The 24,638-nt window shown below is 47.7% G+C and overlaps 1 protein-coding gene across 1 annotated transcript in view; it reads right to left on the bottom strand.

Moving 5' to 3' along the window:
* LCBK1 (long-chain base (LCB) kinase 1) overlaps positions 1–24,638 on the bottom strand; it is a 129,257-nt gene that overhangs the window by 88,735 nt on the left and 15,884 nt on the right. Inside the window, exons 2-3 of the mRNA XM_087391379.1 lie at positions 21,284–21,781; positions 3,327–3,686 (exon numbers count right to left, since the gene is read on the bottom strand). Of these exons, the coding sequence (XP_087247505.1) occupies positions 3,327–3,686; positions 21,284–21,634 (711 nt within the window). The 5' untranslated portion in view covers positions 21,635–21,781. The remainder of the gene's footprint in view (positions 1–3,326; positions 3,687–21,283; positions 21,782–24,638) is intronic.

Raw genomic sequence — 24,638 nt, 5'->3', positions numbered from 1 at the left:
TGGCCTTGCCTTTGCCTTTGCTTGCATTTCCTGCATCCTTTGTTTCAGCCTTCTTGGCTTTCTGATCCCGTATGAACTTGAAGCACTTGGACTTCACATGTCCCTTCTTGCCACAATAAAAGCATTCAATGTCCTTTTTGCCACGGGACTGACTGCGGGATTTGGACTTACTAGCAGATCTCCCCTTCTGCTGAGTCCTGCCTCTGTCCTGTACCTGCAAAGCATTTGAAGACTTGCTGCCCGCATTATTCTTCCTGCTCATCTCCTCCATAAGGAGAGAGCTCTCTACATCAGCATAAATAAGAGTGGCATTCGAGTTTGACAGGGTGGTCTTGAAAGTGTCCCAACTCTCGGGGAGGGTACACAGCAAGAAAGTAGCCTTGAACTCCTCATCAAGGTTCAACCCCTGTGCAATCAGCTGTGTAAAGATAGCATTGAACTCACTCAAGTGTGAGGTCATAGCTGTACCTTCCTTCATGCGAAGATCGACCAGCTTCTTCAGCCAATAAACCTTACTGGCTGAGCTCTTTTGGGCATACAATTCTTCTAGTCTTTGCCATAGACCATAAGAGGTCTTTTCAGCCTGTACATTGAACACAAGAGTGTCTGAAATAGTGAGCATGATAGCTGCCCTCGCGGACAAATCAAGCTCTTCCCAGTCATCAGCTGCCATGTCAGATGGCTTGACACCCTTCACCCTTATGGGCTTAGCAATCTTCTTTAACAGAAGTACATTCAAGCACTGTTCTGCCCATAATGCATAGTTGTGTGCTCCTTCCAGTTTCTTTATGTTCAGAATTGAAGAATCACCTCCCCCTGATGCCATATCAGATGAGGAAAGTACCTGACTCCCTGGAAGTAAAAAGACTGAATAAAAATTCTGATTTCTCAGAAAAAACCTGCTCTATTCAAGAGCCAGAAGCACTCTCAATGGTGCTGTTTTTACTGTCAGTAAAATCTGCAGCAAAACAGTAAATGACCCTGCAAATACTGTACCTTCTGACACACTGTTCTGAGCTCAAAGAGGCATAAAAACAGTAATTTCAGACTGCTGCAGCTGCTCAACAAGTGCTTAACAGTGCATAATCATCTGACAAAACCACCAACACTGCTGTAAACACTGCTGTACTGACTGTACTGATCACTTCTCCCACCTCAGATGAGGTATTGCACTGAGTTAAATTGCAGAAACCACTTGACAAACACCCAAAAAACAGTAAATGACCCTTCAGCCTGTCACAAAACCTGCAACAGTAAATGGGATAAATCCCAAGCAATCACCCTTATACCAAGGGGAGAAAATGCATCTGAAGATCTCTGTCGGTAACCCAAGTGCTATCAAACAAAGTCTGGGCAAAAGCCCCTTGATCTGACACCTGAATCAAGTGGAGAACACCTCAACACTGAGGTAGCATGCAATATGAAAATCTCTCTGACACTTGTACCTGACAATGTGCAATGCATAGACTGCCCCTGTGTACTCAGTAACAACACAAATCACAAAGTACAAACACCAAGAAGAAAATCTTTTGAGCACTGTCAACGATGGGCAGTTAGGGACCGAGTAAACTCGATGCGCCCTGACCAAGCGTGGCTCAACTGAGATTTTCAAAGTGCGTACAAAGAATGTGACCTGCAACAAATGTCACCAAATGCACTGCGGAAACAAAGCAAATGTGTGCTCCCTGGCTACACACTGCCTCAAGGCATATACTGCAAACACATCCAGGCAAAAGCCCTTTGAAATGGTCACCCAAAACTGAGAATTGCACTCAGTAAATGCATAGAAGCTTCTGCAAAACAAGCATCTGACCTTCCTGAAAGACAAGTAATTGCGCAAACACCACCACTGTGGTACAAGTCACCTCAAGCGTGAGTGACACGAGAGTATCTGCTGTACCTCAACAAATGCACAGTATACAGCTGAAATGCTTCAGGAATGTATCAGAAATGCTTCATGTACTGCGCGTACATGCACAAAACAGAGTGCTTCAGCACTATTCCTCTTCCAACAAAAAATGTGTGTCTGATGTACTTTTCAGTACCTGCAGAGTACCTGCTGTACTTCTGTCCCTGCAGAGTACCTGCTGTACTTCTGTCCCTGCAGAGTACCTGCTGTACTTCTGTCCCTGCAGCAGGCACGCTTCCCCCAAAAAAAAAACGAGTCTTTGCAGCAAAAGACAAACGAGTCCTGCAGGTGGGTGAAGGACTGCAGGTGAGTCGCCGTACCGTTGTACGGCAGTCCGTACGGCTGCCTCGAAGCAGCTGCGCCGCTGCGCAGCTATGCAGCTGCCTGATGCAGCTTCGCACTGCTGCGTACAGCAGCTGCTGTACAGCCGCAACCCGACGACGCCCGTGCCCGCGCTGTCGCCCTGTAGCCCGCGCCTTCACCGTCGCCCTAATTTGCTGCGCCGTGCGCACTGATCTGCCGCGCCCGTACTATTCGTCGTCCTGCGCAGGTATGGCCGCGCCAGGTCCGTCCGTACAACCGTACGGACGACGTACGGCCGTACGGCTCTGTCTGTACGTCCGTACGGAAAGGGTAGGCCGGGGAGAGGAGGCTAGGGAGAGGAGGCTCTGATACCAGTTGAGAGGGGAAGAGTAGTGAAAGAGAGCAAGAGAGTGAGAGTAAGAGAGAGTGACACTCTAGTGCGGGTGTGAAGAATGATGAGCCACACCACAAACTCACTTGTGTTTTATTAGGATTAGGTTTACCCTATGACTGTCTTAAGACAGTCATAGGTGTCCTATCTTTTAATGAAGGGTTGGCAATGTGCCTTTACCCCAACATTAAGTTCATCAGAACAGTTCCAGGCAAGATGAAAGCGCCATGATACTGAGAGTACTGATTCTGACCCAAAAGTGTGATAAGATTTTAGCCCAGGCAATTTTCTCATGTAATATTGAATCAGGAAGCAGGATGCCATCGTTGACAATGCAGCTGTAGATTAAGAAGGTCCAGATCTCCTACTATAGGATGCCTTGCTTGCGAAGTAATTTGTCTAAAAATGTTGCACTATGAGATGAAGCACCTCAATCAGAGAAACAAATCCCAAAATCTCCTTCGACTATAGAGTGAGATTCTGAGTTATCCCACTGACTCCTTAGGCTTACACATCCCATGATGACCACAATGCTCACATCATCACTTCAACAGATAAATTAGCCTACTTATTAAACACATGTGTGCCTACATGTTCATGTGCAAAGTGTCTATTCAAGTGGCTGGTCACCTAAAACTTTTCATCGACAGAAGTGCATTTCAAAAAGGAGAATCAACAATAGTCAATAGTGAAGTTCAATACAGGCTCTCAGATACAACACACCTTCAATATAGGTTCCACTTTTGAGTCATAAATTTTGCGAGCACGTCCACGTCCAGAGCGAGGATTGAGGACAACAAGCATGGAACGTCCAGGTTGACAGCTTGCTGGCACTCCTGGTGGTGAATCTCTTGCATCAATTATGGAACCCTGCCTTTTTGATGACGACAGAGGGTGTGGTGAACAATTGACAAAACATCTTTGAGAAGCAAAAGCACAAACCCATTTCAAAGCCTCCTCTGGATTTGGAGCCAAGAAATGTGTATCCTTCCTTTTGTGGCGTGCCTTAGAGCATGGCCAGCTTGCCTTTATAAAGGGAAAGGAATGTACAGTAAATCGACGGGTGCCATCACTATATGAAACCTGCCAAACAATTGATAATAAAGCTTATGGGATCCCTGGTGGAAAGGAATTCAAACCAACAAAGTTCACAGTAGTTTGCAGTTGCGGAAAATAAACAGCAAATGATTATTTAAAACCAGGACTATTAGCCTTTATGCAAACCCAGAAAGAGTGTTATAGAAACGCAAAGCCAAGTTTATTCCCAAACTTTGTATCATAAAGATAGTAGAACGCACGCATTCAAACTATAGACAATTTTACCCAGACTTAAGGGCCAGCCCCTGCTGCAGGAATTTTATGGACAGAAGTGCTGAGTTTCCATAATTCTCTGACAGGCAAGATTTAAGACCCTTGGTCATGAATAAAGAACATTTACACCTCTCATGATAAAAACAAAGATCATCTTCGTATTGGAGCTAATGCTGCTCAACAGATCGTCAATTGGAAAAGTGATCATCGCTCAAATCACATCACCACTGTTATTTAATCCATCTTCAAATGACATCCCTACAACCCAATCGCCCTTCTAGCTGATTCCACCCCTAGTTCACTGTAACCCATCTTCACATCCTCCCCAAACCTACTTCTCTTTCAAACAACATCCCTATGCATGGTTGAGTTTGTGCCACATCAACTCATTTAGCACCCCAAGGTCACATACTAAAAGGCAAAAATTGGCTAGACGAAATGGGACAATGGCCCATTCCAATTCGAGGGTCTCAAATCAAGCTGGTAGAGCTACCTACGGAGGATCGACCCAAGAGACTCTTACAATTAAGAGGAGCAGGCACATAATTAAGAATGCTGATGCATCCATCCCACGGACCTCGTGGGAGGAACTATACCATGTAGATGAGGATCCTTCTGGGTGCTAGCAAGGGCAGTTTTCCTAGATTAGAAGCCCACTGAGAGTGCCCACACTTCGTGGCAATCTGACCCTATTTCTGCGACATAGTAGATGAAGGTGCCATCCACCAACATTCCCCCATCCCACACCAAGATCACAGATGACAATTCTCTTGATTATTTATGGTAGCAAAGGATTAGAGTGGTTGACCAATGGGGCAAGCAGAGTTTTATTGAACCTTGTCCAGGTAGATTACATAGTAGATGAAGGTGCCATCCACCAACATTTCCCCATCCCACACCAAGATCACAGTAGATGAAGGTGCCATCCACCAACATAGTAGATGGTGGTGCCATAGTTTTATTTCTGCGACATAGTAGATGAAGATGCCATCCACCAACATTCCCCCATCCCACACCAAGATCACAGATGACAATTCTCTTGATTATTTACTCCCATAAGCACCTAAAGAAGGATGGTGTCAATCCATCCTCCCCATGACACTTCTGAGGAGGGAGGGCCTTGAGGGTCTCGAAAAGCTCCTCATATCAGTGAAAGGCATCTCCCACACCTGCTTGTACTCGGAGAGAGACCACTGTCAAGGCATTAGCCCATACTGCCTCACGCAACAGCGAAACAGGCCTCAGGAAGGTCTTGAACAGCCCCCACATGGCTGGCAAGCCCTCCCGCACTGAGCATCCTGCCAAACCCTCCCCTATCTAAGCCTCAAAAGAGGGGCAAGCACACCCACAACACTGGCCCTCACTCATCTACCCTAGCCTCACTCACTAGGCCGGCACACCCACAAACAAGGCCCTCTCTCTAGGTGACATCAGGAGATGTTGACCTCCAACACCCCCTCTTAGCTCCTAGATGGAACAGAGACGTCAAGGAGTTGGGTGTGCCGCTGGAACAACTAGCGGAATCCATCGTGTGATGCTCACTGCTGAAGACCGCCACAGGTATTGTCGAAGAAGCCCCCTCGTGGCACAAACCGCCTCAGCACGATCACTAGAAACCTGGAGCTGTTGCTCCCATGCCACAGGTGCTAGGTACACTCCTCTGGTCTGGTAATAGTACACTGGGTCATCTGGTACAACAATCCAACTGCCGATACTGGTACATGACTCCAACAGAGGATCCCGGAACAATAATCCATTCGAAACTGCCTCCGGTGCAAGGTCCGCTTCCCTACAAGGGCACCTATATCTCAGAGCTAGATAGCCCCCATTGAAGCCCCCTCTCCACTGCCTCATCCATCCTGTTGCTGGGGATGATGCTGAGATTGATATATAGTCGACCATCGACATGACTATGTTGTACTTACGACTTAGTACTGCCATTCTGCATTTTTTGCATTTTGCATTGGTACGGACGCTCATTTAGTAGCTCCACTACCACAGCTCATTGTATCAGGATTTTCACAGTCTCATAGACCCATCGGTCTTCCGAAGACTTCAATAAACTTTCTTTCTTTCTTTTCTTTCTTTCTCAAGTCCAAACTGGTACACTGTCGCCAGATCAACGAACTTCTGTGCTCCAAGAGCTCTTGCAGCAACAGACAATAGCTGCAGCAGAACACTAGGAGAACCCCTCTGGATCCGCCAGGTCATAACGTCCAAACAAAAAAGAAAAACCGGTAACATATTGCCACCTGAGTCAGCGAGAACAACTCCTCGTGGCTTGAGGTCATGCCTGAAAGCATGACTCGATACATGACTCCCTGCTCAGAGTACTTGATCGACAACTCCGACTACCACAAACAAGCAAGCAATCCTCCATCTGGATCCAGAAAGCGTGCTGGCAGTGCGTGCCAAGTGTTACTAAAAGGCTGAAGTATAGGTGGTCACAATACTCAACACTATTGGCCACCTAGTTACTGGACCCCTCTGCATTCCGTTGGGGACACTAACACCAATAATGACCTTTCTGGCCACATCGGTAACACGTATGGGATGCACCTTGAGAGCTTCTCATTCCTCAGCTGTCAACTGCTTTCTGCCTTTCTGATCAGCTGTCCAAGCCTCATGCTGAGTGTAATATGTACGATCAACGAAGCCCCCTCTTGATCAAGCACCATGGGGACCAATTCCTCCCAGGTCAACTCATTCTTCCTACCACTGGTGATCAAGGATTAAAAGAAGGCCCTGTACTGAGAGGATAATTCGAATAGGAGAGTTATGGCCATGTCCTCTGTTGAAATCTGCTTCCCGACCTGTAGGAAGTTCCTATAACTTGTTGATGTGGTCCCGCATCGATGAAGACTTCTTGGGATCCAACAACCTCATCTGGACCTCTAGTGAAACCCTCTTCATGGGAGAGGTTCGGTTATACATGGACGCCAAATGCCCCCATATACTTTTTCCCACTGTCATGTGCTTCACGTGATTAATCACCTGAGAAGTACAGTTAAGAAATTAAATTCTTACCCTGGCATTGACACGGTCCCAGAGTTGAGATAGGGTCTCGGCCTCCTGCTCCTCCAGGATGCCAAGGTCCTTCAAAAGGGGATCTTGTCGAGCAACACCTATCAAGACGAAATCTGCCATGTCATATGACACAGACTCCGTCATTACCCGCCAGATGCTATAATTGAGCCCATCCAACTATCGGTCAATTGGGAACGTGGCCAACACTGGAATTCTAGTCTTGTTCTCTACCATCTCGAACAAAGTCGTCGTGTCTAAGGGAAGAGGACAATGAGCTGAAAGAGAAAGTGGATGGGATAGAAGGGAACTGAGGGTTGAAAAAAGGAGAAGGCTGAAGACGAAGATGAAGGGCCTGCCAGCCCAGTGTACCTTCACCGCCTTGCTTTCCGTCCCGCAGGAACACCTCCTCTCTAATCTGAAAACACCCTTCAAAGTCCCCCTTCGCTGGTCACCCAAACAGTCCACTCCTCGCACCTCCAAACAGCACCCTAATCCTCCTCTCTGTGTGTTGGCTCAACACTCCCTCCGATCCTCGGGTCTCAAACCAACCATGGCTCTGATACCATGTGAGAATTGCAGCGGAAATGAACGGGGGGGGGGGGGGGGGGGGGGGGAGGGAGAGAGAGAGAGAGAGAGAGAGAGAGAGAGATTAACGTCCACAAGAGGCCTCACGGGCCTATGGGACAAAGTACGGAATCAAATAACTCATAAAGACCACTGTGGGCCGGGGCAAAGGGCTCACTAAGGCCCTTGCTGAGTACTAAAATGCTATACTAGTACAAAATAGCAAAAAAGTAGTAAAATAGCATGAGGGTGGCATGAAAAAATATCAAGTGCTCAGAGCTAGAGTCCCAAGTGCATGAACCTACTCCATGTATCCAGGCTCCATGGTGGCTCCCTAATGAGATGCAAAGAGCTCACGTATCTGCATCTATCGAGATGTCTCCCGTGGTGGTGGAGGGCGTGGTCTCCTCGATCTCTGGATCCGATGGGCTATGTCAAGGGTGACACCTCGCCTCGGTCTCCCCTAAGGAGAGCTGAAATAGGTCGAACCTCGATCGTGTGTGCTTTGGTCGCCTGTCACACGGTGTATGGTCTCTGTGTCCCTCTCCTAGCAATGCTGTGTCGGCTCTCTCCACCGATCCATATCTCTCTCATGTCGGCTAGCTCCTCCTCCTCTATCCCAAAGTGCCTTGGAGCTGAGTCAAATGCATACAAATCCGTGACCTGTCTCTACGCTCGGTCTACCTCATGACCCTGTGGTGCGGTGGTCCCATCTTGTTGCTCTCTGATATGTCGTAGTAGTGTGTCCCTGTGTCATCGCATCTGCATCAGGTAGAGCCCAATACAGAGACCTCGTCCTGGAAGTGGATCAGTCGTGAGAGTGGGCCAAATCTGTGCCCCTCCTGAAAAAGGCAATGGTAGCGCCCTCGGACCTCATAGTAGGCTGGACAGACACATAGAAAGTGCTGCTCTGTCTCGACAGCCCCCATCGTGCACAACCTGCAAGTCCGCTGCTCTCTGGGTATGCGTGCAGCTCTCCCTGCCTCGATCCTTCGCTGATGGAACGAGACCCGCATCTATCTGATGCCAATCCTCAGTGCGTGTGGGACTCCTCTGTCCTCGAGATACTGAGGTTTGATGATGAGCCCATCCTCCGATACTCTCAGAAAGTAGTCATAGTAAAGCTGGGTCTTGGTGGGGAACCCTAGTCCCCTCCCCAAGTGCAAGATGTGTGGATCTAACCGTATGATGCAGTTAATCTCATCTCGTGGGATCAACTCGAGCGGTGAATCCATGCTATACTGAAACGGGGGAAGCCGATCCATCTGAATGCTGTGACTGGCAAACCATGCGGTGATGCGTGCAAACCATGCTGTACCTACCCCACTCTCTGCTAGTCGTATGGAGGACACTAGTGCCAGCCTCGGAAGTCTCTCGCGAGGTAGGCCCCAAACTCTGTGGAGAAAAGTCACTGTCTGAAAAATGGCATCAATCTGGAGGGGGGTCATGGCAAACTCTGCTTGTACTATCTGATGGGGGACCGAGGGCTTACTCCGAATCATCCTAGAGCCCATAATCACCTGTAGCCGCTCAAATCTCCTCCATTCTACTACTGAAATATCACACCCCCAAAAAGGCGCCGCATACATGGCAGTCGGCCTCACTAGAGTGTCGAAAAGCCAACACTTTGTCAGTGGATCCTGGATGTACGCCTGGAAGCACTGTCACTCTAGTCGGGCCAAAGCACCGTGCCCTCGTGTAAGTCATGCTCTGGCTGCATGGGTCATTGTGAAGACTAGCCCTGTGAAAACTGCTCCCAAATATGTGTAGGACTGCACAATCTCCACTGGCTGACTTTGGTATATAAAGCTATGTCGGTGGAGCACTGTGTAAGAGGTATTGAAGATCATGACCTTGGTCTTCCCAAGGTTAACCATCAGGTCTCTCTCTCGACGCCTCTAGCGCATCTAGATGTCTCTTTAGTCCCTCTGCCGAAGATGACAAGAGGACTATGTCATCCACGTATAGTAGAATCTGAATCATCAAGTCTGCTAGGTGATGACTAAAACTCTGGAAACTTTTAAGAGTTAAGAGCCATCTTTGAAGAAGCACAGAATGTACTTAAGGCACCTCAAACAGCAGAAATGCACCTCTGCCAGGCTCCACACTGAAGTGATGAAAACAAGAGGGCACAATACGTGCTCGATAGCACTGCCCCATAAGGAGGATATCTGTGGTCGTCGTCGCAGTCATCACAGTCGATGTCACGCCTCATGAGGTCATCACAAGGTCAAAGGCGCATGCTACAGTCATGTTGGTCATCATATTCATCAAGGGGCTGGGAAGAGAAAGCTCCCACAACAATTTGATCAGCACGCTTGGCATCCCTCCGCACCACTAGTTCAAGAAATGTAGACACGGGATCACGACGTTTGGCATCAGGGAGAAAATGGTGCGGAAAAGCTCCGGCAGCAGCAGCAGGAGCCATGCCAAGGGTGGAGGGAGGAGGCAAAGGGGGAGGAAGGATTGGAGAGGGCGGGCAAGGGCATAGGGAAGGCCAGCTGCATGGATGCCACACAACTTGAGAGAACTCAAGAGGAATCGCAACCATCCCGAATTCCACGGGAACCTAAACCGCTGCAATAGCCTGCCCTCTAAAGAGAGCAGTGCTAACAAATGAGGGGAGGGGGCCCTATATATACGGTCAGCCCCAGCCTCCACAAACCGGCCAGCAAGGCCCTAGAAGGCCGACCCAACAGGCCATAGATGGCCGACTGAGCCCATGGCCATCTGCTCCTCATGGCGCCTATAACAGGCCCTCTACAAGCTGGCCTCCACCAACCCTATAAGGGGCTGTGCTCTAGCCTAGGTGGCCGACCAAGAGGTCATCCCACCTCTGCTAGATAGCCGACCAGCAGGTCGGACTATCTGCCCCAAAAGGGTGGCCAAACAGGCCCCTACAAAAGCCCACCTAGGGCACCTCAGAAAGGAACTGGCCCCTACAAAAGCCCACCTGGGGCGCCTCAAAAGGGGCTGCCACATGGCAGCAAAACAGGCCTCAGGAAGGCCCTGAACAGCCCCCACATGGCCAGCAATCCTTCCCGCACTAAGCATCCTGCCAAACTCTACTCTACCTAAGCCTCACAAGAGGGGCGGGCACACCCACAACACTGGCCCTCACTCATCTACCCTAGCCTCACTCACTAGGCCGACACACCCACAAACAAGGCTCTCTCTCTACGTGACATCAAGAGATGTTGACCTCTAACACCCCCTCTCAGCTCCTAGATGGAATAGAGACGCCAAGGAGTTGGGTGTGCCGCTAGAACAACTGGAGGAATCCGTCGTGTGATGCTCCACTGCTGAAGACCGCCACAAGTACTGTCGAAGAGGCCCCCTCGTGGCACGAACTGCCTCAGCACGATCACTGGAAACCTGGAACTGTTGCTCCCAGGCCACAGGTGCTAGGTACACTCCTCTGGTCTGGTAATAGTACACTGGGTCATCTGGTACAACAATCCAACTGCTGGTACTGATACATGACTCCAACAGAGGATCCCGGAACAATAATCCATTCCATACTGCCTCCGGTGCAAGGTCTGCTTCCCTACATGGGCACCTCTGTCTTAGAGCTAGATAGCCCCCTCTCAAGTCCAAACTAGTACACTGTCACCACATCAATGAACTTCAGTGCTCCAATCGCAACGGGCATATAACAGCTCACAAGGATCAATCAACGGTGTCTGAGTTCCCACACTGGCAATCTACTGACCCATCCGGATCTCTTGCAGCATCAGACAATAGCTGCAGCAGAACACTAGGAGACCCCCTCTGGATCCGCTGCCTCATAACGGCCAAATAAAAAAGACAAACTGGTAACATATTGCCACCTGAGTCATCGGGAACAACTCCTCATGGCTTGAGGTCATGCCTGAAAGCCTGCCTTGACACATGACTCCCTGCTCGAAGCGCCTGATCGACTGGTCTTGCTACCACTAACAAGCAAGCAATCCTCCATCTAGATCCAGAAAGCGTGCTGGCAGCGCGTGCCAAGTGCTACTAAAAGGCTGGAGTATACGTGGTCGCAGTACTCACACTATTGGCCACCTGGCTACTGGACCCCTCTGCATTCCGTTGGGGGCACTAACACCAATAATGACCTTTCTGGCCACATCGGTTACACGTAGAGGATGCATTGAGAGCTGCTCGTTCCTCAGCTGTCAACTGCTTCCTGCCTTTCTGATCAGCTGTCAAAGCCTCAGCCTGACTGTCATAGGTACGATCAACGAAGCACCACTCCTGACCAAGCACCATGGGGGCCAATTCCTCCTAGGTCAACTTATTCACCCTATCACTGGTGATCAAGGATGAATAGAAGGCCCCATACTGAGAAGATAACTGGGACAGGAGAGTTATGGCCATGTCCTCAGTTGACATCCGCTTCCCGGCCTGGAGGATCTCCTGATGAATAGAAGGCCCCGTAAATTTTACTGTGTCAAACTTAGCCCTTGATGTGCCAATCACCATTGTGACATTATGCTTGAATATCTGACCCTTTTAAATTTCAAATGTCAGCACAAGATCAAACCATATTAGCCAGTTTAGCAAAAATTAGCTAGATCTAGTTGGTAAAAACGTCACAGCCCTTGCTGTGCCAATCACCATTGTGACATTATGCTTGAATATCTGACCCTTTTAAATTTCAAATGTCAGCACAAGATCAAACCATATTAGCCAGTTTAGCAAAAATTACTTAGATCTAGTTGGTAAAAACATCATTGTAATTGCAGTAGTACATCGGGACAGACAATGGCTTCCTCTAGCAATAAGGGCTGCCGCCACCGCTACTATCTCTAAACTTGAGAAGACTGCTAGTGAAAAGCTGCAGGATGCAAATCCAGCCAATGGATCTATTGTGCCTGCCACTCATGCGCAAGTCCCATCGGCAGACAGGATTGACATTGGATGCCTGGATGGGAAGAAGAGGATGTGCCTGGTTCGTCTCTTTCCCTGGATCCACCTTTCACCTTGAGGAGAAAGACTTAAAAAACAAAACCAAAGAAGCTGAAGCTGTTCAAATAATTTCTTGCAGAACTCAGTGGCACCTTAGAGGGAAGTAACACGGCTGCGCCTGGGAGAAATGCTTGGGTCCAGGAAGGTGGAGGGAACCTTCAGTGAGCCCAACCGGAGTTCCAGCAAAACGCCAAAAATGCCCAGAAGCACACTCAAAGCTTTGAAGAGCAACCTCTTAAAGCTGACAAGACCAGCATTGAGAATGAGGGCCCGCCCTTCAAGATTGTCAAGAAAAGAGAACCATCCCACCAGGGCAAAAGAGCCAACAAGCTAGGACCACTTTGCCCAAGACGCGGGCCTGAAAGATGCTACCAATTTAGAGACTACGAAAAGGAGGACAACCAGGGGCTTTGTTGTTTCTCCTCATTCAAAGTCTAGTACAATTTAAGAAGAAGAGGAATAAAAACAATCAGTAATTATGCAGCACACTCCACAGGATCAAATCACTTTTCTCAGTATTAATGTATAGGGCTTAACGAATCACCTTAGGCCAACCATTCTCGAAAGGTGGTTGAGAAGAATGGAGATTATACCAGAGTTTTTAGCTCTACAAGAGGTAAAGGTTGGGAAAGATAAGCTCAGGTGGCAATTAATCCAGATTGACAACAAGAGAAAATGGTACATATGATGTCTAAAGGAATGGTTGAAGATTCTCTTCTCTGCAATTGCAGGGCCTGATCTTCTCTATGTTTCTCAGATCACAACCCGATTATGATGAGATTGGACCGGGGGGTGGGTGGGAAAGTCCAATCTTGGTTTAAGGCCAATCCCTTCTTCTTCCTATGTACAGGAGAAGATAGACAGAACTTGGCATGCTGCTTCTGGGGCGATTGCTAACGTTTTGGACAAGTGGGTGAGAGCAATAGAAAGAAATAAAATCCTTCTTAAGGCAATCAGGAAAAGAGTGATACTGGCTAGATTGAAGAGAAGACAGACTCTAGAGGTTGATTTTCTGAAAATGGCCAGGCAATTCTTAAATCGTGCAAAGAGAACCTGAGAAAGGAGGAATTGATAGAAGCACAGCAAGCTCAGATCTACACAAGGACTGGTGGGCAGGCAAAGCCTGGACAGACACATGTTAGACAACAACTTGGTTACAGACCCCCTCTACAGCCCTATGGGGGCTGGCACACAGCCCTAGAAAAGGGCTCTCCGCCCCTGCCTTTGGGCCCACTCAGCAGCTCCTAGGGGCCGACCCCCTCAGCCTTATAAAGAGGATACTTGCCAGCCATATGGAGGGCTCACTCCCTGCCCCAAACACCCCGGCTGAGGGCTCTACTAAGTCGACCTCCTCCTGCCTGGTATTGACTGCCACACAGCCATGAAAGGGGGCTGTCCCCTCCTGCCAACAGGCCGACCAGCAAGACAAGGTGGCCGACCATCAGGTTGACCCACCTCAGCATACAAAAGGCCTCCACAGGGCCAGCTCTCCAGCAGGGGCAGCCACGCAGGCCCCCAACACTGCCCAGCAATATGCGCCTGAGCAGGGGCTGACATGTGGCAACCAACAGGCCCAGATGGACCCCAAGGTGGGGCCCCCACAGTGGGCAGGTCTGCCCTACCCTAACCTCACAAGGGGCCAGCACACCCACAACAAAGGCCCTCACTCAACCTAAGCTAACCTATCACGAGGCGGGCACACCCACAAGCAAGACCCTCTCTCTCTACCATGCGACCTCAAGAGATGTTGAAATCCAACACCCACTCTCAGCTCCTGTGGATGGAATATGATCGCCGGGGAGCTGGGTGTGCCGCTAGAACAACTAAAGGAATCCATCATGTGATGCTCTGTCACTAAAGACCACCAAAGGTTCTGTCCAAAAACCCCCCTCTTGGAACGAACCGTCTCAGCACAATCATTGGAAACCTGGTACTGTTGCTCCCAGGCCACAAGTGCTAGGTATACTGCTCTTGTCCGGTACTAGTACAATGATCCAATTGGTCCAACTGGTAAACAATCAAACCGATACTGCCGTCAGTGCAAGGTCTGATTCCCTGCACGGGCACCTGTATCTGAGAGCTATAAAGCCCCCTCTGAAGCCCCCTCTCAGATCCAAACTAGTGCACTGCCCCCAGATCGATGAGCCTGGGTGCTCCAGAAACAATGGGCATCCACCAGCTCACAAGGATCAATCTGCGGTGTCTGGAGTCCCGCATTGGCAATCACTAACCCATCCGAATCTCCAGCAGCTCAATAGCTTCAGCAAGACACAAGGAAACCCCCTCTGGATCCTACAGGCTAGGACGTCCAAACAAAATATACACTGGTCACATGCTACCACTTGAGTCAGCAGGAACAAGTCCTCGTGGCTCGAGGTCCTGCCTGAAAGCTTGCCTCAATCAAAGACTCCTTCGCTTCTGCACCTGTCTAGGAAGTACCGCAGCCACAAACAAGTAAGCAATCCTCCATCTGGATCTAGAAAGCCTATTGCATCTTGCCTCGTGCTACTACAAGGCTGGAACAGTCGATATGACGGCTATAGAACCTTCCTTCTGTTGGTCCCCTCCTCATACCTCTAAGGACACTACCACCAATAGTGACCTCTCTAGCCACACTGGTTACATGTCAGTGAGGCCTTGAGTGCTTCATGTTCCTCAAATGTCAGCTTCTTCCTTCCTTTCTGCTCAGCTGCCAAAGCCTCGGGCTGACTATCATAGGTACGATCTACAAATCTCTCCTCCTAGTCGAGCACCATCGGGACCAGCTCCTCCTAGATCAACGTATTCATCCTTCCACTCGTTATCATGGACAAATCCAATGCAGCGTACTGAGAAAATAGTTGGGACAGCAATGTTATGGCCATGTCCTCGAAAGATATCTGCTTCCATGCCTAGAGGATCTCTTGCTGAAGTTCCTGTAACTTGTTGATGTGCTCCCGCATCGATAAAGACTTCTTGGGATCCAACAATCTCATCTGGACTTCCAAAGAGACCCTCTTCATGGAAGAGGTTCGATTGTACAAGGACGCCAAATGTTCCCAAATGCATTTGGCCACCGTCATATGCTTCACGTGATTAATCACCAATTGAGAAATATTACCGCCCTTACCCTTGCATTAACACGGTCACACGGCTATTGCAGGATCCCAAGGTTGGGACCCAAGGGGATCAGGCCTGTCAACTCCCACCAATATGAAGTTTGCCAGATCATACGACTATAGCACAAAGTCCATCATGACCCGCCAAACACCGTAATTGAGGCCATATAATTGACGGTCGATCTGGAAAATGGGCAAAACCAAATTTTTTTCCTTGCTCTCCACCATCTCAGCCAAGGACATGTCGGAGTGGAGAGGGAATCGAACTAGAAGAAAGAGTGGATGGGAAAGAAGGTAGAGAAGGGGAGTGACAGAAAAGGAGAGGAGAGGGCTGAAGAAGATGTTGACGAGGTTCGAAGCCTAAGTACCTTCATAACTTCGCTATCGCGAGCCTCAAGAACTGCTCCTTTCGAATCTGAAAACACCCTTCAGAGACACACCTTCGTCAACACCCATACGGTCCACACCTCTGCACACTCCTCACAAACACCTCCGAACTGCAGCCTTAAAACTCCTCTCAGTTTGCTTGCTCAGCACTCCCTCCATGCCTTCGGTCTCAAGCCAACCATGGTAGAAGTGCAGCGGATGGGGACAGAAAGGGGGGGAGAGAGAGAGAGAGAGAGAGAGAGACACACACACACACACACACACACAGAGCAAACCACACACATGAACTGAACTTAGAAAGTAGAAAGAAAAAGAGAGATATATTAACGCCCTCAGGAGGCCTCAGGGGCCTATGGGACAAAGTACAGCAAAGCAACAAAGAGCTGAAGGGCGCGCTAAGGCCCTTGCTGAGTGATATGCTAAGCTAAGCCATATATCTCACAAATGAGACGCTGAGACTCAGAAGCCAAAACTACTCTTGAGATGGCCCAGCAGATACAAAGATCACAGAAGCCACACCCCCTACAACAGCGAGAGCCAACCCGATAGAGGCAAATACAAGATATCTTCATATCCTTTCGAAGGACTACCAAAGCACTAGGACCATAGTTGGTCACACCTCCCATTCTCTGACAGTTTTGAGTTCTAATTTTTGAGTTTCTTAGGATAGCACTCAGCAAGGGCCCTACCAAGCCCTTGAATCAGCCCATGGGGGATTGTATATGAGAGATTAATTTAATTGCTTCTGCATAATGTATATTGCTCTATACATTTGAGGTGCAAATAGGGGTCTTTTGAAAAATTCCATAGTCACCAAAAATGATTCAAAGCTTGAAACGTTTTGCTGTTCCAAAACGTTTAAACAATAGGGCCTAGGTTTTGAAAACCCAAAGCTTCTTTTCACGTATCCGTACTTTCAGGTATCCGTATAAGTATTATATATATCTAGATGAATCCTGGAACATGCCCAAAATCATCCTCTAAAAAAACAACACATAGTGCAGTTTCAATCTCATGATAGACAATCATAAGATTGAAAACCATAAACTCCATATAAACATATGCTCTCGTATAAGTATTATATATCATAAATGCAAGAGTACAGTCTAAAAGAGTCTTAAACATGTAAAATGGTACGCTTGCAGCTTAAAACTTGAGATAGAAAGTTCAGGTTACATAGCAAAGTCTATACTTTGGAACTTTTCAGACGTCCACTTTCAATGAAACAAGTTTCTTTGTTAGTATGTTGAAACTTGAAAACCTTCGAGTGCAGGTAAATCATCCATTACTTCCATAGCCTCATGCATATTGCAATAGCCTGAGCCATTTTGGGCTAGTGAACTAGCTCCTCATGGCATTAAGGAGGGGGGATGCTCAAAGCACTCCCCCATCACTCTTCTTGAGAGGTTGCCACCAATGTTCACCTAAATGGTGGCCACCATCAACTAACAATGTCTCCTCAATGTTCACCTAAATAAAGGTTGATGCTAGCTCAATGATTGCCACTAATGCAAACATTGCCAACTATGTTCTTCAATAAATGTGAGAGTGGATGCCGGTCGGCCAGTCCAAAGGGGTTCTTCCCCTATATAAAGGCCCCAAGGACAACAGTCAGCTTGCAACATATTTGAGCATCCTTCAGAGGCATGTCTGAGCGGCAGATCCATACTAGTAGAAGAGCCACAAATGGTGCAAGGGGTTCAGCATATGGAGCCAGTTTTGGTGCCATGCCTCAGCAACTGTATGCTGTAGGTAGGTGTTGGTACATGATTGTATAAGTTTTGTAATTGGATTCTACATTACATATGTTCCTTTATAATGTACATCTGAGTGTCATTACTCCAAATCTATATGCACTTTCTATCTACTTGTGTGCACATGCTGAAGTGAGATGTATCCTCACATTAGATGGCTTGTGTTCATATTTGGTGCTTGATGCAAGGTCATTGGGCTTCTATGGTGTCTAGTCTAGAGACACGTGCTTAAGAGAGGTGTTTTCAAAAACATAAGATGCTGAGAGAGATGGATATAGACCAAGTTGAGATGAAGAGGTGATAATGAGAAAAGCACATAGACCCAAATTGGTATCATACAAACGTAATGATCAGAGAAAATAGAAACAAATAAAGAGGAGGGAGGAGGAAAAGGAGCAGCTAAGAGAGAGGGGTGAGGAAGAAGGAAGAAAGAAAGAAATAAAGTTTAGTAGAGTCTTCGAATGAATGAAGGGTCTATGAGACTGAAAAGGCCAGATACAGTGAGCTGAATGGGTGGAGCCTCTAAGCGGGCATTTGCGCCCAAGTCGGTGGTGGTCCTCTATATGCTCTGTGAGGAACCAAGTCCACCGGGCAGCTGAGAATGGATGAGGGTCTCGTCAAAGAGAGGCCGTGGTGGTGGTCGGTGCTACGGCGGCATGAAACCCATAATAGAGCGCTAACCTCAGTCAGTCTGCATGGTCTCTTATGGTCTCCTAGCCGTGGCTCTCCGTCAAAGAAGTGCCACTGTCACATCCATCAGCTTTGCCCCAAGTCTGGAGAACATGGAGGGAAGTGTGAGAAGTGCAGCGGATCTGGACAGAAGTGGAGGAGAGAGAGAGAGAGAGAGAGAGAGAGAGAGAGAGAGAGCAACCCTCACACACAAAACACTAAGAGGGAGAGAGAGAAACAAGAGAGAACTGCAAGTGATCTCAGGCTCTACTGCTGGGGAAAACCTCTGCACAACAGGCTGCTCAAGAGCTGGACAAAACTGCTGAACAACCTCAACACTGAGATGAAGAACAAGGAGTGAGCGGGGGCATATATATAGCCCCTCACCACCTCCAGTCGGCTGTAGGCTTGGGCTGACCCCAACTGACTAGGGGCCAACTCAGCTCCTGGGGGACCGACCCCCCTCTGCTCTCTATAAGGGCTGGCAGTCTGCCCTATAAAGGGCTGCCCCTCAGCCCCATGCATGGGCTATGCCCCTGCCTAACCAGGCTGACCAGGCCTCCTGCATCATGCCCTCCTAGGGGGCTGCAACCAGCCATAAAAGGGGCTGCTCCTCCTGCTCATGCACCCGACCAAGCAGACCTAGGTGGCCGACCAGCAGGTCGGACCACCTCTGCCTGCACAAGGATCATGGAGGTGGGGCTGCAGCACACGGGTGGCCACAGAGGCCCCCCAGACAGCCAGCAAGATGCGCCTCTGCCCTGAATCACAGCAAGGGACCCAGGATGGCCACGCAACCCTACTGGCAGCCCTACCCTAGACTACCCTCACAAGGGCAGGCACACCCGCAACACAGGCCCTCACTCAATGTAGCCTCACACAGGGCAGGCACACCCACAAGCAAGGCCCTCACTCACAAGGTGACATCAGGAGATGTTGACCTCCGACAGGAATATTTGCCAAGCCTCATATGTGCATCAACACTCTCACAGGTTTGTCCTGCCCCCTGTTCCAGACTTCAGCTACACCGTCTCCTTTGGACTGCTGGTCCGTGCTATCCGACTGGAAAAACTTAGTGATCACACTCTGTGGAGTCTGGAAATGACGGGTAGTAAGAAGAAGAATGTGCATAGAGCATATGCATAAGAGATAACAAGTCCAAGAAAGGAAAAATATTAATTAGGTTTAAAATGACTATACGACGTGTATCCCAAACACCCGAACTGCTAACAGGGCTCGCCCCTGCTACCATTATTCAAATTAAGTCCGAGATTTACCAGCACATTTTTATACACAGTATTTCAATCTGTGTGTAAGTGTGTGCCGCCCATGCCCTTAATGCCACTCCATAGAAAGGGGTACCTAGGAGGACGGGGGGCAGGAACTCAATAATCAGGAGGACCTAGTAGATCTGCCAAAAACGGACTTGGCAATTTATTCATGGCCGCGCTGTCAAAGCATCATACAAATAATCACTCCATGTTAAGACAGCTCCTCCCAGATCTTCCTATAAGTTTTGATCCTCTTGACTGAATTCCCAAACTTGGTATCCCAACCTTTAGAACAGGTCCAAAGCCTTGACTTCAGGAGTCCCCAAATAGAATCATTAGCATGGTTTCTGCCATGCAAGTATAGAAGGATGCTGTGGCAGTCGAGATTTTGTGCATCTTGTGTAGCACTTGGGAGAGAAGTCAACAAAGGATAACAAAATGACTGCCAGGCATCTATCGCAAACATTGAACTGCTGATATGCCTCGCCCCTCCTCACTTAGCCTACTTTTGACCTTTATTCAACTGAAGTCTCAGATTTGCCAGCACATTTTCATACACAGTATTTCAATCTGTGTGTAAGTGTGTGTCCATCCTCGTCCTTAATGCCATCCAAAATCCACTCAAACACACGCATCTTGACTCACTTCCAAAACTCGGTATCCCAACATTTATACAAAGCCTTGACTTCACAAGTCCCCAAATAGATTCATAAGCATAACTCCTGCCATGCAAGTATAGAAGGATGGTGTGGCCATGTAAATTTTGAGCAAGTAGCAAAACGAACAAGATAGCACTTGGGAGAGAAGTCAGCAAAATTAACAATCATCATCAAACTATGTAATGACACGGATCCATGAAAGAATCTAAAGCATTTTGATACTTCACAATACATTGGCACACATTTTTCACAAGAGGGGGGCCAAGGTTCTAAAAGCTAAAGTCCCCCGAAGTTGGCAACTTCAAAATCTGCATTAGGGTTTGTCACAAGCATACAAATATCAACCCAAACTTGCTATCCAACAAGGTCTGACATGAATGCCATACGTCTCCATCTCACGGGCAAGATGCGTGCATGTGCACGTGTACAAACAAATACCCATGTCTATCTATACTAAAGCAAGAGAAAAATCAGAAACAGATGCTCTTTGTCGTTATCCCTAAAGAAGACAGAAAAATTGCTTCTTATGGCAGTAAGCTTCAAAGCTTACAAATTCCTCATTTCCAATAAAATCGGCTGGAGAATTCTAGAACGGGATCCAAAAATAGTTCACAATGACAGCTTCAATTACAACCAAACCTTTTCCATTGATCTATGTAGAAACTCAGTGCCCACCAAAGCCTGCTTCAAACAAAGCTTTCTATGTACGGCAGATGCAACTTAACAGGACTGTAGCAGTTGAATCGTTGATTGTCTTCACTTAAGCAGAGAGACCTCATGGAGCAGCTTAGTGTTCTTAAATCTTACAAGACACTTCCCATTGCGGGGGGATGTGCATGCGTGTGTTTTTTAGGGGGAGAAATTCACACGTGCACGTATGGTGTGTATATTACAAAAGCTCAACAAAACAATAACTAAACTACAGCAACATCCATAGTTAGATGGGGAGGACTTGCATAAGACTTCTACATGCAAACACTAACTCACCGCCACTGTATCTTCCAAATTCAAAGACTCGGTTGCCCATACAAATTCCTTTGCTGTAAGCTTGGCTGCAACATCAACCCCTTCAGTATTTGCTCTAGATTTCTTTTTCTCAGGAGCAAGCCGACCAGTCAAGATAACCTCTCCCAGTAAATCCAGACTTTCATTATGGACTTCAACTTTATGATCATGACCATTCTGAGACTCAGTAAAGCCATTCTGCTGAGCACCTTTTGAAGCTCTCAACCTCCACCGACCTTTACAGGTTTTTGATTCTGAAGTGGCACTATTGGAATGCGGTAAAGAGATATTTCTGGATCCTTCCACTTGAACGTTGTGTTGGCCGTTTGACATTGCAAGAGGAAATTATTATATTCTGAAAGAGAACGTGACCTGTAGAAGGGGAACCACCAATCCCTGTTTCCTGTTCTGACCTGTGCTTCCTTTGCTCCTCCTTCGGATGCACAAATGTGGCATATTTTGAAGCCCCTACACAGACAACTGCCAGAACCAAATGTTAGGGTTTGATTCTGTCAGCATGGTTGCTTGAAGCTAGATTAAAGACTTTAGAATGTCCAATATACACTTAAACAAGCACCATAACCCAAATGGCCCAAAAAAAAGCCCTCCTTATCTGTCATATCTTGCAAACAAGATTCAGGTAAATAATATTAAGAGCCGACAGCTATTGTAACCCTCAGAAAAGATGATAGCAATATTACATATGCAGAACAACAACTTCTCTATCGCAGATATACCTTTGGATATTTATCTACATGAAATAAGCACAGAATATGTTAAAAGTCAAATCCAAAACGGTATTGCAAGGAAACTGAGCACAGAAGAAAAAACCTTCTGCAAAGCAGAGTACATATTCTCACCAGCACCTAAATAATCCATGTGCTTATGAGACTCAACACTGTGCACTATGAGGCCCATTGGCATCAGGCATATCGCTTCATTGTGTATATACAATGAGGAATGGCATGACTTCACCTGAGTGCAAGCTAAATTTTTGCTTTCTGCTCAAAGGGGATAGACTAAGACAACATTGCGGAGTAAAGTCCTGTCTCTTGGTAGTCTCGAGAAAAGAAATCACACTTGCATCCCTTGCAACTAACAAAAATTCATTGTCAACAACCACCAAATGGCCTCGAGCAAGACACAAAACTAGCAGCAGTTGCAACCAAACAAAAACTAGCAGCAGTTGCAACCAAACAAAAAGTCACCGCTGCGCATAAACAAAGCCCTACAACTGTCTTATGATTCCCCTTAGTTCCTCTTGATTTGCAAAAGGACTCTCTAGCAATTCATTTCCACGTACACAAACATAATGCCCTTGCAACTAAACAAAAATTCACACATATGGACTCCTCTTGCAACCACCAAATGGCCTCGAGCAAGACACAAAACTAGCAGCACTTGCAACCAAACAAAAAGTCATTGCTGTGCATGAACTTCTTCTCTTGCCCCAAGATCATTACAAATCCCCCCAACTGCCTCATGATTCCCCTTAGTTCCTCTTGATTTGAAAACTCTCTAGCGATTCATTATCAAGTATACAAACATAATGCCCTACGAATACCACTCATAAAATAGTATATTCCGTCTAAAGCACCATGGATGCCTTGTGATAATTTCAAATATATTCCACCCTATTCTTCTCGCTTATGTGCAATTTTTCAAATGATTCGGCATCCACACATGAAATCCACTGCAAGACTCTGTAGACTGTAACATCTATCTCCCACAGCTTGTATGTAAAATGCTTCAAAAAAAATATGCATTTAGAATGTTTCACCCTATGGATCATGCCACTTAACCTCACAAGGTTAAAATATCTACTCCGTGCATAGTAGGCACTGCTACCTAACAGGGATAAAGCAATCCTTAAAATATGCTTACAATCACCTCAAGTGTGTGTTAGAAATCAACCAACAGAGGGTACGCACAGTAGAAGACTGATAGAATAGCCCAAGAGCTCACACAGTGTGTGTGGGGTGTGGAATCTCAAACTTCTTAACTTTTGCTTCAAATAGATGTGCAGACTCATAAATTGACAATGATCCAGCCAGATATAGGAGCTACCAAAAGGATATATTTCCATCCAAAGCTATGGACACAATACAAAACAGAGAGATCCAAAGTCCCACTAGAGCCTGGTCCTTTGATCTTACCACCATGTACTTCTACTATCTGCCGGATATCTCTAGAACTTGATCCCGCGTGCTCCACCTTGAGCGTGTGTAGACTCTTCATCCAGATCCTTTCCACCTTGCTGTCCAGAAACCAGCCTAGGTGGCTGGCAGTTTGAACTCAGTCTACAGCCCTATGTCAGCCTCCTCCTCCTCCTGTGTGAAGGTCCAAGGGAGGGCTTCCTACTGCTCCTGTCTGATCCTCAACTGCTGCTGCATGTGATAAATGAATGCCCCTCCAAGGGGGCCCATTTATAAGTCTCTAGGGGCCCCAAAATACCCGACCAGCCTGCCCCTTATTGGCCGACTGGAACAGGCCCTAAAACTGACCCAGCAGCTGCCTATAAGTTGTTGTGTCTGGAGCCCTCCATGCCCCCCTATTTTGGGGCTGTGTGCTGGGCCATATGGATTGCCCTTTGGATGCTGCTGCCAGGCCCTCCTGCAGGCCCTTGACCTGCCCAAAATTGTGCCACTGATCAACGCTTTGTTGGAAGCACACAGCCTGCCCACATGCCTTTCCATGTTGGTGCCTTTTATCTCTGATCCCTGCCCACATGGCAGTCATTATCCTGCCCATGTGTCTCTTTTTTGGGCACATGTTGCCCTAGGTCTCCCTCCCCCACACTCTCCTCATTTGGGGGCTTACAGATGGGGAGGTGACTTTTCGAACACACCCTCTCACCGATACATCTCGGCACAATGCCAACACGTCGATGACATTGCCCCAGCAGCTCCCATGATGGAACCCTCTAGAACAATTCGGTGTCAATTCCGGTTCCTGGCTTTTCAACCAATGGCTCCTACTCTTCCACGTCTAGTCCTGCACAAGCAAACCATCCTGGTACATAGGTCCATCAATGGTAGCACCAGATGGCACCTCACCTTCAATCACGTTCTCGCCTTCGAGCTCGAGCAATCCAAATGCCACGATCTTTCAGTTTTCCCCCTCGTAATGAGTGAACAACCTGGAGTCTTCCAGGCCCCATGCTCTCACCATCTGTTTCAACCCGTCCTTCCTTTGCAAGGTCCGCAACAAAAGAGCCATCTCTCAAGCAAGTACTCTTCTGGCTTTAGCACACCTTGTCCATAATCACCTTCCAGCAATCTGCATCCGAGATTTGAATAAGCACCCACACTTTCCCTTCTGCCTTCGAAGAAGGCCC

Source organism: Dipteris shenzhenensis, chromosome 20, assembly GCF_047967505.1.
Source record: "Dipteris shenzhenensis isolate YYH24624 ecotype China chromosome 20, Dip_SZ_1.0, whole genome shotgun sequence".
Classification (NCBI taxonomy): domain Eukaryota; kingdom Viridiplantae; phylum Streptophyta; class Polypodiopsida; order Gleicheniales; family Dipteridaceae; genus Dipteris; species Dipteris shenzhenensis.
This window is presented reverse-complemented; position numbering and strand designations above follow the sequence as displayed.